This window comes from Grammomys surdaster, unplaced genomic scaffold (genome assembly GCF_004785775.1).
Source record: "Grammomys surdaster isolate TR1022 unplaced genomic scaffold, NIH_TR_1.0 275, whole genome shotgun sequence".
In the NCBI taxonomy this organism is placed as follows: domain Eukaryota; kingdom Metazoa; phylum Chordata; class Mammalia; order Rodentia; family Muridae; genus Grammomys; species Grammomys surdaster.
Window position 1 is genome coordinate 2,590,927 of NW_021604716.1, and position 19,768 is coordinate 2,610,694.

General features: G+C 47.7%; 2 protein-coding genes across 3 annotated transcripts in view; one reads left to right on the forward strand and one right to left on the reverse strand.

Annotated features, from left to right (window-relative positions):
* Nucleotides 1-19,768, reverse strand: part of Syn3 (synapsin III) — a 416,223-nt gene that overhangs the window by 212,754 nt on the left and 183,701 nt on the right. The window contains exon 6 of one of the 2 annotated variants that reach the window (XM_028776969.1): nucleotides 6,324-7,299. The exons of the other annotated variant lie outside the window; for it this stretch is intronic. Within the exon in view, the coding sequence (XP_028632802.1) occupies nucleotides 7,279-7,299 (21 nt within the window). The 3' untranslated portion in view covers nucleotides 6,324-7,278. Of the gene's footprint in view, nucleotides 1-6,323; nucleotides 7,300-19,768 lie in introns of those variants that run through there. 2 annotated transcript variants of the gene reach the window in all.
* Nucleotides 15,902-19,768, forward strand: part of Timp3 (TIMP metallopeptidase inhibitor 3) — a 51,564-nt gene continuing 47,697 nt past the window's right edge. Inside the window, exon 1 of the mRNA XM_028776971.1 lies at nucleotides 15,902-16,465. Coding sequence (XP_028632804.1) covers nucleotides 16,345-16,465 — 121 coding nt within the window. The 5' untranslated portion in view covers nucleotides 15,902-16,344. The remainder of the gene's footprint in view (nucleotides 16,466-19,768) is intronic.

Sequence of the window (19,768 nt, forward strand, 5' to 3'; positions counted from 1 at the left end):
GGTGTGGCCTTGTTGGAGTAGGTGTGGCCTTGTTGGAGTAGGTGTGGTCTTGTTGGAGTAGGTGTGGCCTTGTTGGAGTAGGTGTGGCCTTGTTGGAGTAGGTGTGGCCTTGTTGGAGGAGTTGTATCACTGTGGGGGTGGGCTTTAGATCCTTCTCCTGGTTGCAGATGAACTAAGACACAAAATTCTCAGCTCCTTCTTCAGCACCATGTCTACCCAGATGCTGCCATGTTTCCTGCCATGATGATAGTGAATTAAACCTCTAGAACTGTAAGGCAGCCCCAGTTAAATGTTGTTCCCTCATAAGAGTTGCCTTGGTCATGGTGTCTCTTCACAGCAATAAAGCTGTAACTAAGACAGATGGCTTACAACAGCAGTTTCTACCTAGAACCTAGGGTCAGAGAATGTTGCCCTGGCAAAGGGCATTGGCCAAGCACTGGTGACACAGACATGGACTTAACACATAGAAACACCCTGGTCACCCTTCACCATGTAGGCATGAATTCAGCTGCTGCTTCACACAAGTTTTGCTGCAACTCTCTGGTGGTGACATCCTTAGTCGCCCTTCACAGGGAAGAACAATGACTTGCCTAAGGCCACAGAGTTGGCTCTTGGCCCTGCTGGATCTCAAATCCTGGTCCTTGTGACTCTAGAGTCATGATTTTCCTAAAGCCATTTATTGCCTCCCCAGGAGATACATGAGCGTCTGACACAGCTTGGTTGCTGACTGTCCTTCCTCACTGTTGGGAGCTACCCACTCTTGGCCTGGAAACTTCGAGAGTATAAGCCAAATGAACCCTTTTCTTTATACATTAGCTGCCTTGGGTATTTTGTTATAGTAATGGAAAGCTGACTGCTGTGATAGGGACCTGAGACCCAGTTGTACCTGATGTGCAAGTTACTTTTATGATGTTATCTGTAACTATTCTTTATCTATAACTATTTTACTCTTTCATACAGGCTGTCTAAATACCCATACCACATTCTTCAGTACAATAACATGGCAGAAACTGTGACAAAGGGCGCTGGGACAAATTGCTTCTCTCAAACAAGCTGTGAAAACTGTTTCCTTTCAGGCACTCCTCCCCACCCCCACTCCCAAGCAGGACACAGGAAAGTGGCATCCTGAGCTGCGTCTCCAAGACTTCTGCCTTGAGCTCTGTTTTCTTTTGCCCACCTACCAATTTACACATTAAGCAGCTATCAGCTCCCTGCTGTGGGATGCTGTATCTAGTTTACTGAGAAGCAATTTCCCCAGTCACCAGCAGCCCTACAGAGAGCAGGGGAGCACTTGTGATAGGAGCTTCAGTAGCCCATGCCAGTGAGGTAACACGGCAGCCCATCAGACAACCCCCACACTGGCTAGAACAGCATTCAGTCTGGCAGAACTATCAAAACACCTCTGAGGAGTGCATTGTTGGCCTTTCTGGTTTCCTCTTCCCATCTCTGCATTCTCTGATATTTTCCACCTAAGTGTTAGCAGAGAATTGTTGGCTACCGCTGTCCCCATCTCCACCCTTGGAAGTCTTGCCACAGAGAGATTTGAAATGGGAGGGATCACACCTGGACCTCAAACAGTCACTGTTTTGTTACTGGCTATGAGCCTGGCGGCTACAGTGACGGTGCCCATTTGGAATCTTGGCTCCGCATCCCAGCCGTGTGTCCTTGCCCAAGCCGAAACGACCTTGAACAAGGTACTGAGCTTCCTATACTTTGTTTCTTTAGTCTTAAAATGGAGGTGATAACATCAGCTTTACCCTAGAGCTCTGATTATCCTGAGTAGGGGAGAGAGTAAGTGGTACTTAGCACTGAGCACGTGGAGCGTCAGGTTGCTGCTGGTTTTGTCTGTCTGTCTGCCTCTGTTCATTTTTTTTCCATCATCTCACTTGACTTCCTCCTTTCTCCTCTTCTTTTCCTCTATTTAAATTTTTATTTATTTATTTTTATAAGCAATTGGCCTTTGGACAATCCAATGGGATTATGAAAAATCAATGAACTAACTCCTGATCATCCTCCATGATTCAGATCCATAGTGTTAGTATTCTGTCTAAATTCCATCTCCACAGTTACCTGGCAACAGCCAGGTAGGCCTGGCCCACTATAAAAGGGGCTGCTTGCCCCCTCCTCTCTCTCTCTCTTGATCTCTTGCTTCTACCTGTCCCCTTGCCCTTTCCCCCTTCCCTTTCCCCTCTCTCCACGTGGTCATTGCCGGCCTCTATTTCTCTACTTCTCTTCTCTTCTCTCTTCTCTTTTCTCCTCTCCTCTCCTCTCCTCTCCTCTCCTCTCCTCTCCTCTCCTCTCCTCTCCTCTCCTCTCCTCTCCTCTCCTCTCCTCTTCTCTCTCTCTCCTTCTCCCTGTCTCTCTGTCTCTCTGTCTCTGTCTCTCTGTTTCTGTCTGTCTCTCTCTGTCTCTCTGTCTCTCTGTGTCTCTCTGTCTCTTTCTCTCTCTCTCTCTCTCTCTCTCTCTCTCTCTCTCTCCCTCTCTCTGCCTCTACTACCCTCCTGGCTCCCCTCTCCATTCCGCGAATAAACTCTATTCTATACTATACCGAAGTGTGGCTGGTCCCTCAGGGGGAAGAGATGCCTCTGCATGGGCCCGCTGAGACATCCTCTTCCCCCATACCTCTCCACACACCCACAGAACATATTCTCTTTATCTCTTTATCTTTTTATAAACACATCACATAGACTGAGAGAATCCAGCTCTAGTTGGAAGGTTAAAACACAGAACCCAAGCCATCAAGCCCTGTAGGACACTGTAGCTCACAATCTTCCCTATGGCTCTGTACTAGCAAACACACTAGCTGGGAAGATTTTCCTGACTTGGTCATCTTTCCTTGTTTCTCCATTGTGTTAGCATGGCATTTTACAAAGTAGTAGATAAAAATCCAGATCTTAATGCTGGATTGATTGGCTCTCATGGAGCCTGCCTCAAATGAGTTCTGTGGCCCCAGGAACATTCCCTAACCTCTCTAGGTTTTAGTTTCTTCACCCACAAGTTAGGAAGGGTTGATGTGTTCCCTTCACAGGGCCGGGTAGAGACTTACAGGACATTGTCAGTGTCTGGCCCATAGTATGCACTATCATGTATCAGTTATTACTACCGCTGTTGGTTTAACCAAGGCTATGGTATAACTGATATTTAATGCTCTTCCCATTTGTTCTCTGACGGTTTCCCTTCTCTGGAGTCTGCCTGGATTCCTAGGTAGAGGAGCTTCACGTCCTGTGTGGATCTGCAGCAACAGACACTTGCCCCCCTCTCTCCCTTTATTCCATTACAGAACAGTTGTCCCTTTCAGCAGTACACATGAATGGGCTCCCTACCTCACAGTGACACCCTTCTCCCCTTCCACCATCTCAGACAGCTGGCTTTTCCTCTTGCAAAATTGTTTCTGAGGGAAAATTTTTATGTTGTGAAGGAAAGCAGACAGAACTTTAGGCTTTCACGTTAACAAAAGAAAGCGGGCTTCCCTGTGTCTATGGGTCTGGACTCTAAAGGATGGTCATGTTTTCTTTTCTCCATTCTCTGGGAAGCCATAGGAGTCTCCTAAAATCAGCAGGACTGGACACCTCATTAGTTAGCAGGTCTGAGAATGAAAGACCCATAGAAAGAGGTGAGTCAGAGGCTAGCCCTGACCTGGAATACTTGTTCTTCAGGTTTTTTTCCCCTGTATTTGGGGCCCTCCAGATGACTACTAAAGTCTGGCTTCTCCTTCACTTCTGCCTTGACAGGCGGTTTAAGTTGCCTAGCTGCTTCTCCCAAGTGAGGATGATGTGGTATGGGGCCTGCACACAGGGAAAACCAGAGACAGCAGCCTTGTGGCATCCTGGCAGAGAAGCAGGGACAACTGGGCTGAGGTGAGCAGAGCATACTTGTCTTGTAGTCTGGACAGCTGCTTCTATACCCCTGTGGACAAAATCCTGGGGCATGGGCCCAGAGCTCCCAAGGTTTCAGGAAAATTTAGGAGTCTGAAATTTTCTGAGCCTCTGTCAAAAAACAATGCTGTGCCTGTTCAAATCAAGCCCTAGGGCGATTAGGTTAACTCAAACAAACAAACAAACAAACAAACAAACAAACAAGCAAATCATCTGGTCTAAAGAGCTAAACAGATCCACAATAGCAAGTACTTACAACAACTCCCTGAACTCCATGGCTTCCAGAGCTCTCCTCCTTCTAATGACTTTGTCTAGAGAGTGAGTCCTGGTAAACTCCTTGATTCTTGCTTTTGGCATTTATGTTCTGTGTAATTCCTCTTCCCTGAGTATGGCAGAGATTGTGGCATAAATAGAACATGGCCAGAGTGACAAGATATACATGGTTATGTGACCATGATTGCATTGCCCACCGTGGGAAACTTTCTTTCATGTTGGTGTTGAGGAAGAAACTTGTCACACGGTGAAGCTGTCTGTCCAGAGACTCATGTGGCAAGGACCCACTGAGGCATGCCAGACTACAACCAGGGAGAAACTGGATGTCTTAGTTACTTTTCTATTGCTGTAATAAAACATCATGACTTAAAGCAATTTCAAAAAGAAAGCATTTAATTTGTCTTATGGCTTCAGAGATTTGAGTCTGTGACAGTAACATGAAGGAACAGCTGAGAGATCACATCTTGATTCACAACCATGAGGCAGACAGAGCACATTGGGAATCACAGGAACCTGTTGAAGCCTCAAAGCCCACTCCCCAGTGACATACCTTTTCCAAGAAGGCCACACCTCCTAATCCTTCCCCTATAACTCCACCAGTTGGGGACCAATATTCAACATCTATGAGTATATAGGCACCATTCTCATTCAAACCATCACACTGAGGAACTCAAAGTTGTCAACAATCACATGAGCAAAGAAACAGATCCTTCCTCCTTGGAGTCTCAGAGGAAATAGGGGTACCATCTTGGTTTTAGTCCATGTTTGGACTTCTGAGAAATCAGGGGATAAAATACAATGTTATAAACCACAGAGTTACTGACACATTGCCATAGAGCAACACAGAACTAATCACAATTGGGACTTGCCTCTTACTTACCATCTTTTGGAACTCTACAATATATTGATAACCTGTGTGAAACCCAAGTTCTTCAGTAAAACACCACAGCAAGTGTTAGTGGTAAGAAGATAAGGCCTTGAATTTGGAATCCTCCTGCCTTAGCCTCAGGAGTAGCTGGTAATATAGACATGGACCACTAGGCCTGGGTTCATCTGGCTATTTTTAAATCAAATATTGTATGGGTTCTTACTGTAGGGTACGATATACAGGTAGTACTGGAAAAAACCAAAGCGTGCCTATTACCCTTAGACGTCATCGTTTATTATTAGACTTTCAGAAAATGTGTGGCCCTTGGTGACCTTCCTTCCCTGGAGAGTACACATGGGTACCTGTCCATGGAAAGGAGAGAGACGTTGATAAAAATCATGACCACTTTCACTTCCTCCCCCATTTCCCCAAGCCAAATGCTAGCACCTTTACTCTGCCAAGGGACAGGCATCATAGGATCACCAGGCCCTCCACGAATTGGCTTCAGCTCCAGGCCTCTGAGCCGCCTTCAAGTCGCTGTAAAAATGCAAAATATTCCAGCCATTTTAATTACTGGGAGTTGCATAAGCCAGAAACCAGTTTATTCAAAGGAACAACAGACCAAAAAAAATGTTTTCACCTCCAGGCTCTCCCCTCCTTCTCCCTGCCACCAGCCTCCACTCACCAGCCTCAAAACCACCTCAGGTATGTGCAGTTCTTCTAGGGTGTGTTGATATGACATCAAATTCTTCTTCTTTTTTTTTTTTTTTAAGTAAATACTTGAAGCAGTTCCAGGCACCTTCAAGCAGTTTGGAAAGTTACTGGGCATGCTTCTCTGGACAGGCTGAGGACTTCGTTGGGTTCCATATCGCATATGGAGAAATGTAGTTATAAAGCAGAAACCAGTGGGCAAGGACAGGTCTCATTGGACCCCAAGTCGGGGCTGGGGGGCTCAGAATGTGCTGTGTGTCATGCACTGGGATAAGTGCTCAGAACTGAAAAACTCAATTAGCTCAAGCCAATTACCACACTTGATAAAGATGGGCAGGGACCAGGATTACTGGTTGAATATGAAATGTCCTCCATAGGCTTCCATTTGGTCCTCAGCAGGGAGCACTGCTGGAGAAGGCTGTGGAACGTCTGAGACATGGGGCCTACCTGGCAGAAGTGAATCACTGCAGGGGACCCAGCAAGTGATGTCTGGTCATGGTTCTGCTCCTCTTTCACTGTTCACTGCTTCCCAATCCTCCAAGATATAACAAGCTGCATCCCACACTCCACCACTGGAGAGAAAACTCCCCCACACAACAAACCTTCTCTGCCAGCATGAACCCATATTCCATTAAATCCATGGCTAAAACAAATCTTTCCTCACTTCTGTCGCGTACATGGTGAGGAGGAAAGTAAGTAGTACATCCAAAGAGTGACAATCCAAGCATACTATGATAAATTTCAAGTTGGATTATCCTGGATGGGTGGCATTCAGCTCAGGAGGGAGACAGGGCTTGATGACAACCCTGACTGCAGAATAACGTTGACAGTGGCTGTTCAATGATGCTAAGTTGGTGCCAAGCATTCTACCACATCCCTTCAATGTCTCAGTTCATTTATTCATGACAACTCTAAGGTAGGGATCAATGCTGTCCCATATTACAGACAAGGACACAGAGGCATGAGGAGATAGAGCTATTTATCCAGGGCGTTGCAGTTAGGAAATAACAATAGTGAACCTGTAAATACTTAACAAGTGGCTCTCCTAGACAAGAAGCCCTTATTTGTAGGGTCGGCCAATTTCTATGGTGTAAATATCCCAACTGAGTTGCACTGTGATGTCACTTACTACAGAATCAGAAAGATACACAACAGCAGAGTATTATGTCATGTCACCACCATGCAGTCAATGGGGATAACCTCTAGAATATTGAGTTTGAGACAGTAAAAACACACATACATTTCACTCATGGTTTTATTCCTTTTTAACTTTAAGATGGTGGGAAAATGATGCTTGCTCAGTAGAAACCGACCTCCAGATCTTTCACTTTTCATCATTTTCTGAGCTACTGATGCTCAGTAAAATCCTCTCCTGACAGGCTGGGCAACGGTAGTGAGCACAAACCCCAGCAGGTCCCCATTGTAACAGTGAGTCAATGACGCTCTACACATGTCTGCGGCTCAGCTCCAGTGTTTAGCTGGTCAAGTATATTGCGTGCGTTTGGGATTATGATATTTTTAAACCAATCGTGAGTTTATTTGGATATATCCTCATTGCAAGTCGAGGGGAATCTGTGATTAGGAAATGATAAAGTTTGCCGTTAATTTCTCTTGCTTTAAATAAAGTTAACTTAATTGTTGGTTTTTGTAATTACAATTTTAATCATGACCATGCTTAACAAGTGACTCAGAGAACTCTGGAAAATGTAGCAATGGATTCTACTGAGGCAATGTCAGCCAGCTCAGGCACACCCCAGGGACCCTAGAACCCACTCGTCAGCACTCCAGTAAAACAGAGGTGGCCAGGCGAAAGGAGGAAAAACAGTCATAGCAATGGAAGAGTCTGAAAGAAGACCTAGAAGATGGATATGAAGGAAACAATATTTAGTGTTTGCAAGGTTTTTTCTTTAAGCCTCAGTTTCCTTGATTATAAAGTATAGCGATGGGAAAAATGGCTCAGTGCTTGCTGTAGAAGCTTCAGTACCTGAAGTCACAGCTCTAGCAGTAATCTAAGAAAGTGGGTGTGGCAGTGCCTGTGACCTCAGATCTGGGAAGCAGAGATATGCAGATCTCTGCAGCTCACTGGCTGGTCAGCCTACCTCAATCAGTGAGCTCCAGGTTCAAGCAGAGACACTGTCTCAAAAACTAAGTTAAAGAGGGATAGAGGAAGATCATTCTTGTTAACCTTGGATCTCTAAACCATGTGCAACACACATACTTTCCCTTTCTCATGTAAAATGTCTATTATTTAGGTTTGGAAGACTGAGGAAGACATCAAAGCATAAATAAGCCTTTTGTAGAAGTTTATAACTAATGTTATCTTATGCCTACACATACTTTGTGAATGGCCTCTTGGTCAAATTCTTTGTCATCAAGGATGTCTTCAGAGACACTGCTCTTAAACAGAAGGCCCACTGGTCAAGTTCATATATATATATATATATATATATATATATATATATATATATATATATGAAAGAGAGAGAGAGAGAGAGAGAGAGAGAGAGAGAGAGAGAGAGAGAGAATATAAACTTTATCACCATCTCTCACTTAGGAGAATGCAGGAAGAGACAGCTAGATCACTGGCCTTCTGGCCCCCAGGAGATAGAAATATATATATATTTATATATATATATTTTGCAGGCAAGAACAAGCTGTTCTAGAAGCTTCAGTTTTAGATGTTTTGTTCCATCAAAAGTACCTGAAAACCACTGAAAAACCAATGAATTGCACTATTTCTGGGACCAAAAAGAAGTCTATGGAAAGATGAAGGCATGACTAATCTTAAACAAAGAATTGAGAAGATCAAAGAGACCGCAGTAGGTGCTGCGAGCTCAGCCCTCATCACCATCCAGTGAGATGGGCTTTGGGCAGTGGACACAGCATCCATCAGAAAGAAAATTCAAAGGCTGCTGAGATGACTTACAGAGTAAATGCACTTGACTGTAAGCCTGACAACCTGACTTTGACATGCAGAACCCATGTGTTGGAAAGAGAATCCCAACTCCCACTGGTTCTCTGACCACCATACGTGTGCTGTGTTACACACAGGCATGCAGGCATACACATATAATCAATTTAAAAAAATAGATAGTTAGAAAAAGAAACTTTCAAGGTGTTTGCCTAGAAGTTCTTCTTGGGATGACCTCAACCCATGTTCTAATTTCACACCAAGCCAAAGTGTCCTGGTGAGGACGTATAGGATCTTCGACTATCAGAATAATAAGGGATCCCATGAACATCCGTTGCCAGCCTTCTTCCCAATCATTTGTCTCATAGGATCAAGGACAGTGGCACTGTGGCTGTCTGGCTTGCTGGCTCTTTTGAATTGGCTATACCCATGAGACTGCTCACATCTGGGAATCTCTCTGAGAATCCAAGTTCAATGAGTTGGGTCCTAGAACCTCTCATGGTAGATTAGTGATGGGGATATTGACACACACTGGACCTTTCCCCTCCATTCATTGCTTAGTCTCTTTTTTCAGTATTTGCTAAGTGTTCACTGTGTGCTGGTGCTGCACTGGGCATTTGAGAAGCACCCAGGTTTGCTTGGGTATAGAGAAGATTCAGACATTTCAACCAGTAGGGGCAGCAGACAGTAAGAGGTGCCCAGATGGACAGCGAAAAGGGAAACTAGAGTCAGAGAACATTCAAAAGCTGCTGGTCCTAGTTGATTCCTGCCAGATGGGAGTGGAGGAGACAGAGCAGGGGACAAGATAGTGCAAGATGGCACCGAGGTAACAGAAGTATAGGGAGAGGCTAAGGGCAGGTCTACTGCTGGGTAACTGTGAGGTGGCAGTCACGTGACATTCTATATGAACGGTGTCACCTCCGGTTGCAGCCTGGGCTGCTGCAGGAAGAGGCAGATCAGAGAGGACCTTGTATATCTTTGGAGTTTTAGATTTTGCTCAGAGAGTCACAGAATATGAACTAATCTGTGAGAAGATGGTGGGCAGCTGCAAGGCAAGAGAAGAGCCTGACAGAAAAGGATTATGGGTAGCAGGGCCAGTTATGGGGCTGTTGACACCATCTGGGAAGATTCTCCAGGTTGAATCCAGAGTGGGGACAGCGAGAGTAAGAAAGACAGATGGCTAATAGAGATGTCCAGTTCAAGGCTCTCTAGGACATGGTGGCAGATGATGTCATCAGAGGGAATGAGTAATGCTGGAAGGGACAAGAGGAAGAAGACAGTGACTTCAGGGCAAGTGAAGTCTGCTTATGTCATGGGATTTGCAAGTCGATTGTCACAGGGAATGTCAGGAGGCCAGAGGGGACACTGTTGCCTTGTGAATCTCATTCTAGTGCACACAGCACATTAGCCAGTCAAGGCCAGGAGAGAAGCTGGGATCAAGCAAGGTGAGATTGGAGACTAAAGGCCAAAAGCAGGATCTAAGCCCAGAAAACTGAAGAGCTGGAAGTCTACCACTGAGGCCGAAGGTACCTGTCAGGAGGTCGAGAGTGACAGGCCAGAGGCAGAGGAACGTCCACAGCCAGGTATCCAGAAGGATGTGATCTGCAGTGTCAGTTGCCCGTTGGACAGTGCACCACAGGACAAGCTAGCTCCAGTTGTGTCAGGCTCCACCAAGGCGAGCTCACAGTACCTTTGCAGAAACATGATCCCCAGCCCTGTGGGGCAGGCAGGAGCCTGACCACAGGTCCATCCTATTCCTTCCCTGAGCCCCAGCAGGGCTGGTTGGCCAAAACAACCCTGTGTGGAGCTGAGTCTGATACTGTCAGAAGAGACACGGGGTGAAGGGGGGTGTCTGGGGGGGGGGGACTAAGTCCTCATTGTTAAAGGCAAAGTGCAGTAATCCCAGAGGCATAAGGAACACATTAAACTAGGCTTGCGGGGAAGTTTTGGTCCCTCCACTTCATATTATCCTTTGCAGGAATAATTGACTGCCTGAACATACAGCCATTAAGAGAAAACCAAGAATCGGAATATTTAACTCGACTTCCCATTTCCCACCACCCCAGAAAACACAGGACACAAAATGTCTCTACCACACACATGTGTTTTCTGGCTTAAAATTCCTGGGAATAGCTGTCTATGGAAAGAAATACGAAAACCCCAGCATTCACGTGAACACAGCCGGAGACCTTATGGAGGGGTCTTCGCTTCCCTGGCAGGGCTGGGGCTGGGGAAGCTGAGGCGAGAGCTGCCCTGCCCTACAATTTTACTGCCATGAAATTGGTTCCAGATGGAAGCCAGGAAAGGTGTTTACTCCATGCTGGTACCAGGCACAGAGTGAACCGTGAGCTCCCACCTTCTTAGGCTCCTAAATGCCCCCCGTGTTGGGCAGCGACTCTGCTGAGGGTCTGGCTAGGGCTCCTGGTGATGGGCGGACCAGGCTGTCTGTTGCTTGGAAAAGGCTATTTTGAATATAATGACTTTCACATGTACTGTGGGTTTGGGGAAAAGCATTGTGGTTAGGGTCTAGAGCGGGAAGGGGAGGGAAGGTGAGGTACTTCCTTATGTGGCAGTTGTCCTGACCTAGGCTTGTCAGCACCTTCTCCGGGTTGAACTTCCAGAGCCTCACTTGGAAGAGTGAGACTCTGCCATCTTCTGCTGTGTTCCCAGACCTCCATGTGGCCCCCAAATCAGTGATTCACAAGTGTGTCGCTTCCCAAGTGAGCCTCTCTCCCTTAGACTGACATGCAGCCAGCCCAGGGGTGGAGGAACCCAGGCAACTGCGGACCCAGACGGGATGTTGACTGAGAGCTTTGCGGCCGTCAGAAGGGAAGGGTTCGCTTCACCCACCCAAGGCACCCACACCCCGTTGACTGGTGTGGATCTGTCCCTCTCCAGGCTTCTCTGTGAGACCGGCAAGCTGAAGGCTCAGAGAACGGATGTTTTCTGGCTTACGGCGCCCCCTAGCATTAGCCAGAGGAATAGGCTCGATGAGTCCCTCTGAAGAACAGCTGCCTTTGAAGCCCAACATTGAGCAGAGACCAGTGTGGACCTCTGGGTCCCTGCAGCCATTAATGAACTGGATCTTGTTGCCAATGCTCTATTCTAAGGGGCATACACTTCAGGAAGGGAAACAGGTAGATGAATAACTATATCAGAGTCAGCGACATGTAAACAAGAACACAACTGTTCTTGCTTGTTGTTGTGGGGAATCGGCTAGAAGTGGGTGGAAAAAGGTCATACTGAGGAGGTAACATCTGAGCTGGGACTGGAACGGTGTGCAAGAGTCCACTAAGTTTTGCACACAAAAGACACAGCTCTGGACCCTTTAATGCTTCCAATCCAGAAGAAAACAGAAAGATGGATTGGTACCTCCAAGAAGCTCCACCAGAAACAAGACACCAAGTCTTTCCTGTGCCTTTATCATCAGAACCTCCACTGGCATCTTTTGTTTTTAGCCTTGTGTCTAGGAAGACAGGGTAAAGTAGGAGTGTAGGAAATGCTGAGAGTGGGGTGGGTGCTCACACAGTGAGATTTATCTTCCTTCATGGCCATTTACCTCACCTTTGAGAATTTCCCATGGAGTAGCAGACTGCTGCTGCTACTATAACCACCAAGGGGAATCTTTCTGGGAATCATAAAGTTTAACCTTTTATCCAATAAACATGGAGATGGATGCATGAAGAGACTTGTCCACGGGGTTGAGAGTGTGACTATCCGGCAGCCATGTCTGTCACAGGTATCAGGTCTGGATATGTTTCTTTTCCATCCTAGCCTGGTTTTCCTCTCCAGAAGGGAGACATTCACACATGTATTTGTAAAATGTTCTCGGCATGTTTTCAAAAGGTATCATTTAATAAGGTAGAAAGGGAAAAACATGCGGTAACCTCTGAGTTACACCCACTATACATTGCTAGTCAGCTCGGCGGATCTATTAGTGTAGCCAGCAACTCTTAGTCAGTAAAGCTATGGGACTTGGAAATACATTTATTACATGCCCTGGCCTGGAAGACTTAGCCCTGTGAGTGTGATGCAGATAGAAGCTAAGGACTCAGGGTCACAGCACGATCTTGGCTCTGACTCTAGGTGAGTGTGGGACACTGGGTAAATTCTTTCTTCTGAACCTTATTTTTCTCATGTTGAATACAAAGATCAACAGTCTCAGAGCAACTTTGTATCTTCTTTAGATGCCTAAGTAAATACCTCCTACAGGTCTGCCCTCTGAAATTTGATACATAGGAAGTGGCCATGCCCTTACCTTCCCTAGAAAAGTTCCAACAGAGGAACCAGGTGAGCCAGGTAGGTTTGAGGACAAGCCAGGTGTTGGTTGAAGCCTCTTCAGCTCACCCCAGTTTCATAAATTTGTCATTGTTGTCGGCTATCAGAAGAGAGCAGCAAAGCTAGCTGGTCTCCTCATTCTTAGCCAAGCTCCAGGCCGTTCAATCTTGCTCACTAAATGGACTAGCAGAAGCAATCCTTACACATTATTACTCCAGGGGACAACCTAATGTCCACATTGATGGCTTTGAGGCCTACCTGCTGGAAGGACCTACGTGAGGACTCAAGGAGCACTCTCTTCTTGTTCCTAGGGTCATGACTAAGCTGACTTTGCAGATGTGAGCAGAGAAGAGCATCTCAGCCTAGGCAGAAAAGAAGACTCCTGATCAGAATGTTCTATGTATTCCCTGAGACCCTCAAATTCTGGGTGAACCAACGGAGAAAAATCAAGGGGGGAAATAAACCCAAATTAGCACCTTTCAGGAAAGAAAAGAATCAGAAGACGCCAATACTTTGATAAGGAAGTAGCTGCTAGAACAGGACACACTTCAGATGTCCTCTCTGAGGAATCTGCTCTGTGACACGTAGCAGAAAGTAGCTGCCTGGCACTTGTCTTGCATTCCAGAAAGGCTCTCTCTTGGAGGAAAAACAAATGGCACTTTGGACAAAACGGTCTTGCAGTAGGAAAGCAGAGAAGAGAGGCCTCTAGCCTGTAAGATGTTTAACCTAAGGGGATTTGTCTGCAAACCCTTCTAAAGTCTTCCACATGACTGGCGTGGTACAAGGTTCAGCGAATCTCTCAAATTCCACCAAGTATGTCCTCATTCAACCTCGTTCCTCAGAGTGGCCCTCTAGTGCCCATGGCTCAGGCCTCAGGTGACTGCTGGCTACTATCTACACTCAAGTTTCTTGGGACTTTCCTAGGGCTAAAAAAGCAGTACCGGCAAATAGCTCTGGCTTGGCCTCAGTGGGTCAGGAAAGGAAACAATGTAACCATATTCCAGGAGATGGGGCAAGAAGAGTAGTGAGGAGTCCACAGCACCCTGGAACAGAATTAAGGAGGGGGAGAGGCTTCAGAGCTGAGTGGGGATAAGACAGAAAGATGTGGGACCTAGGTGTTTTCTCTCTCTCTCTCTCTCTCTCTCTTTCTCTCTCTCTCTCTCTGTCTCTCTTCCTCTTTCTCTCTCATATTTATAAGAGTACATTGTACCTGTCTTCAGACACACCAGAAGAGGGCATTGGATTCCATTACAGATATTACAGATGGTTGTGAGCCACCACGTGGTTGCTGGGAATTGAACTCAGGACCTCTGGAAGAGCAGTCAGTGTTCTTAACTGCTGAGCCATCTCTCCAGCCCTAGGCTCTCTTCTGTATAGCTGGAATACTTGGGCCGGGGATTCTTGGAAGCATTTGAGAGGCTGAGGCAGGGGGATTGAGAGTTCAAGTTCAGCCTGGACTGCATAATGAGACCCTATCTCAAAATAACAGCAACACCAACAAACCAAAAGACAAAAACAACCTAAACAAAGGGCAGTGCAGTCAGAAATAATGTTACCAAGTTCCTCTCTGCTTCTGCCATTAAATAGTCTAGTCTCTTGGGGATAATCCAAGGGGTTCCGTTGGATTTTCCTAATTTGTTAGAAGTTTTCAGCATTCTGCAGCTAAAGCACAGGTGTCCTTCGAAATCAGCTAAGGCATAGAGTGGGAGAAAGGGGAGAGATTACTATAGAAGAGTACTGTCGGTCAGAGGGAACTACTGCCAAGTCCTGGGACATATGTCTCCTTTGGTAGGAACAGCCAGTGAGAGACTGTGGTGGGAGCACCCCCTTTCTGGGCCTGCTTCTTCAGCTAGAAGGAACACAGGACACTTGTTCTCACTTTCCCCAACTGGAAGGAATATGTAAACACAATGAGATGAAGTATGGAATCTTGCTTTTAAAAACCAATAGCATAGTCCAGGTGTGGTGCTGTACATCTATAACTCTAACAGAAGGTTGACGCAGGAAGGTCTTGAGTTCAAGGTCAACCTGGGCTATATAGTAAGGCTATGTCTCAAAAAGACAGAACAACATCGTGAAAACACACACACACACACACACACACGCACACACACGCACCAATTAAGATGTTACTTAAAATGGGTTGCTAATAACATTACTAGTATTCTTCTGTTACCAGTTAGGTCATCTATGATCTTAGTTTTCTCCAGGTTCTGGTTTTATTCCACTTATGGATTGCTTTACCTCAGAAGTTCCTTGCTGAAGGAGAGATTACAGTCTGCCACCAGTTGAGACCAGCTATCACACTCCCCTTTTCCCTATACTCTGTCCTTCAAAGAAGACCCAGGCCTGTGCACTTGATGTTCTTGCATGATGTCACGTCTTTTACTGTCCCACAGAAAACAACGCCCTCTTAGTCATTCTAACCTAAGTCTCCAACTCTCCTAGTTTCCTCATCGTACTAGCACAAATCGCCCTCGTTGCAAGGCTCGCCTGTCGTCCAGAAGTTTCTATTGAATAACTCCACAGACCCATTTACCCCAGTGACAATTACCATAGCGAGCCCACAAAGGCAGAGGTGTTTGTGTTGGGGGTGGGGGTGGGGGAGTGGGAGAAACGGATGCCATCTGCCCAGGGGTTTCCTTTTACTCCCTGGTCTCTCTCTCTAGGAAAGATAATAAGGCAAAATTTTCTTTGAGACTTCCTTCTTGACTTTTTCCAGGAGGTGTGATCAAGGAGTTCAGGGCTCGGGCCACCTGGGGCCCTTGGAAGGGACTGTGCTGGCAGGCTGGCTGGCTGGGACTCGATCCTTGTTTGTGTTGAAGGCTCATAGAGGGCCGGTGGGCGTAGGGTGAAGGGGCCGTGGGACGCCGCTGCAGCGCACACTGGCCCAGGACGCGCCCAGCCCACCCACTCGCGTGCCCACAACTGCATTATTCCCTATAAGGATCTGAACGGTCCCGGCCAGCTCCGCCCTGTCGCCCCGCGCCCCCCGGCCCCGCCCCCTTTTTGGAGGGCCGATGAGGTAATGCGGCGCTGCCATTGGTCGGAGGGGGCGGACCCCGAGCTCCCGAGGGGCTGGGTCCCCTCGTGCCCCTATATCACTCTGCAGCCCTGGACTCTTGCTCACAGTGGGCAGCGGGCAGCGGCCAGCGCCAAGAAGCTTCTTCTCCCGCTTCTCCGCTTCCCAATCCTTCTCCCGGAGGCCACTCGCTGGCTCCGCGGACTCGTGCTCCAGCCACCCTTGGCCACTTGGTCGCGTCCCGCCAGGCTACTTGGAAGGCACTTCCCCGGAGCTCAAAGTTGCCCAGTGTGCACACTGCACGGTCAAACCCAGCGAGTGAGCTCGGACTGTAGCATCCGCGCTAGCTCTTGGCAACTTTGAAGAAAAAGAGCGGCAGTCCCCGCAGCGGACCATAGCAGCTACCATGACTCCCTGGCTTGGGCTTGTCGTGCTCCTGAGCTGCTGGAGCATTGGGCGCTGGGGCGCGGAAGCGTGCACATGCTCGCCTAGCCATCCCCAGGATGCCTTCTGCAACTCCGACATCGGTAAGCGCTCCGGGAGGCCCCGGGCAGGCTGCACGCTGTAGCAGGAGACTCAGTTTCCCTGGGCGGGGACTCTGTGTGGGGAGATGGCTTGCAGAGGGAACCCAACCAGTGGCCTAGTGGTCTCTGGCGGGCGGGCGTGAACGAGGTCCCTGCTTGACATCTAGAAAATTTCCCCATTGCCTAGAAGGGAAAAGAACTGGAGGAGGAGGGTGAGAGAAGGTTCTGAAAAGTTGGAACGCTAACTGAAGTTCTGGGACCTCGAGTACGCTTTACAAGTTGCCAGCTTGTGCGGGTGGAGTTGCGAGAGAAAACTCCTAGCGTTCAGAGATTGCTTATCTCCCGCGCCCTTGAACTTCATTCTTTTCCTTGAGATCCAACCCAGCCTAGCTGCAGGCTCTCCCAGCAAGTGCTAATGGAGCTTCTTGCCTGCCAAGTTTGGGTGGCTGGAAAGGGGGGAGGGGAAGATGGAAAAAAAAAAAAAAAACAGGAGAAAACTGTGGGGTTGCCCTCCTCCCTGGGAAAACGTCATCTGAGTGTTGATAGCTGGCCTGAGGTGACTATGGGGGGAACACTTATCATATAGATGTGAAAACTCACAGGAAGGTTTTTTTTTTTCCTTCCGCTGTATGTGAGGAGGGAGAGAGTGAGTAACGGAGAAAGCAGATTTGTCACCAAAAGAGCAAAGATGCCAAAGGTCTCATTGCTTGTGGTGCTGGTCTCAGAGAGACTGTGCTGATCAGAGAGACTTGGTAAGAAGCAGAGCCAACTGTCCAGGGCACCTGACGAGTGTTGGGGACATTAGTGTTTGGAGGACCCCAGGAGATTGGAAGCTGAAAACTCACTCTTTTCTGCAGCTCCCGAAGCTCTCATGTCCCTGCTGTGTGTTTGCTGGGCAGGGGTGGGACACGAGGCTGCCCTTGGCCAGTGTTGAGTCAGTGAGCGTGTGTGTTTTAAGTAGGGTCATAAAGGAGAAGGAAATTTTCCACTGGGTCTTGAGTGAGGGATTCTACTCGCAAGTGTGTTGTGGTGATGGGGGGGAGGGGTGGCGACCTGGCAGGAGAGAAAACTGAGGTTGGAGAGAGGCAGTGCTGGTGGGTCAGGCCAGCCTAGGGGGAAATTTGGGAGGTGGCTGGTGGTGCTCAGGTCAGTCCACTTGGCAGCCCAGGATGTTTGTGTGACCTGCAGCCACCCTTCTTGGAGGTTTCCTGGGACCCACAGACACCCACCCTTCTGTTTTCCTGGGATAGAACCCCCGGCTTTATGGATTGCTTGGAAGCATTCCTTTTTTGGATTGCTGGAGGGCTGGGAAAATTTTCTCCCTTCTCCCCTGAGGGCCCCCACCCAGATTCCGCATGGCCTTTCCCCTCAGCAGCCAGTGACTTTTTTGACTGGCCAGTGCTGTCTGGTTTTGCTCAGCCTAGAGCATGGTTCTGGCCTGTGAGCTAGCAGGTGGAATCTGGCTGTGCAGACTATGGCCCAAGTTCTTTCCAGCTTCACAATGGGTTGGGTGTGTTCAGTTTGGGTTTGTAGTGTGAGTAGGGGAGAGAGGGCTCTCCTCTCTATCCCAGGTGCCTTTGGTTCAGAGGTTTCTACCTGATAATGTGAGCCAGTTGAGCCCGAGAGCTCGCTCTCCTGGAATCAGCTGATTCCCTCCATAAGGGTCCTACTGTTGGTTGGGACCACAAGGTTTCTTGTAATTTCTATGGGTTTATTCAAGAAACATTTTTTTCTCCCTCTTAATATGCCTCCTAGAAAAAAAGTTAAATTACCAAGAAATATGCCAAACCCAGGACATAGTAGTAGCAAAAAGGAGAGGGAGAGAGATAAAGATCCTTGCTCTGGCAGGGATCCAGACTCACTAGCCCTCAGTTTGGTGCACTGCACAAGGGATGAGATAATGCTTTTAAAAATGGGAGGTGTGGGTGTGGGCCTGCTGGCTTGTTGACCTGCTGCTTGACAGCAGCAGACACCCTGTTGCCACCAGTAGATGGCTCTCAACTGTCCTCTGGAAACTGGAGCCCCTAAGTATGCCCAAGCCAGCCTGCCTCCTTCCTCTTCTAGAACCTTCAAACATTCTCATCCTGGCCAGATGCCATGTTGCCAGGGAAAGGCACAGCATGCCTAGCCTGGCCCATGGTAAGCCCCCATCACCACACCAAAATGACCTTCCCTCTCCCTGTCTCTTTATCCACGGGTGTCTCTTTTCTCTTTCTTCTCCAAAGCCCCGGGGATTGGCACAACCTTCTGAATGAGAAGGAGTTAAAAGGTGTTTCTATGGCAACTGAAGGCCCTGCACCCTATCAAAGTGTTTAGAAGAATCAACTACACAGACGCTTATCTGATACAGTGTGGGGCAAAGAAAGGGACTTGGCAGCAGTCACCTCACCTGGGGCCTTCTCCCTTCAAGTCATTGCCCCTGAAACTCCTTCAAAACCTTGACTGAAGAAGGAGGGCGGAGGGCGCTGGCAATGAAGGAGGCAGCCTTGGCAGATTTTGTTCTGGCAGCCTTAGTTCAGGAAAGGATGGGAAATGTTCAGAGCATTCTGAAAACTGGAGTGGGGTAGTGTGTGTGTATGTGTATATGTGTGTGTGTACATGTATATGTGTGTGTATGTGTGTATATGTGTGCATGTGTATGTTTGTATGTGTGTATGTATGTGTGCGTGTGTATGTGTGTGTATGTGTGTGTCTGTGTGTGTCTGTGTGTGTGTGTGTATGTGTGTATGTGTGTGTATGCATGTGTGTATGTGTGTGTATGTGTATGCGTGTGTGTGTGTGTGTGTGTGTGTGTAGAGATGGGAGTAGAGAAAACTCTGCTTCAGAAGGCCAAACCCTTCTCTCTGTTTGCATTTACAAGGAGTAATTAGGCAGTGGTATTGGTGGGAGTGGAGGGGTGTCAGCCCTGGGCCTGGGAGGAGCAGATGCCAGCCTTGGAGAACAGCCCTGATATCATTGAATTGTTTTGACAGGGACCACTGCCAGGGGCGTGTTCCTTCAGCATCAGATCTGAAGTGGTTTTAGCAAAGCCATTTGTAGAGAAACATGATCTATGCCCTCTCACCCCCGTGTGCAAACAGACACAAAGAAAATGAAGTTATGGGATTTTGGAGAATTGGCAACCACCTACTGGTGTGTGTGTGTGTGTGTGTGTGTGTGTGTGTGTGTGTGTATGTGTGTGTACACATGAGAGTGTCCATGTCCATGTGTACTGATGCTAATAGTATCTCGAGAATGCTGTTAGGCAAGAGGAAAGAAGGGAAGGAAGCACTCAGACTTGTACTGGTGTGCAAGCACGTCAGAGAT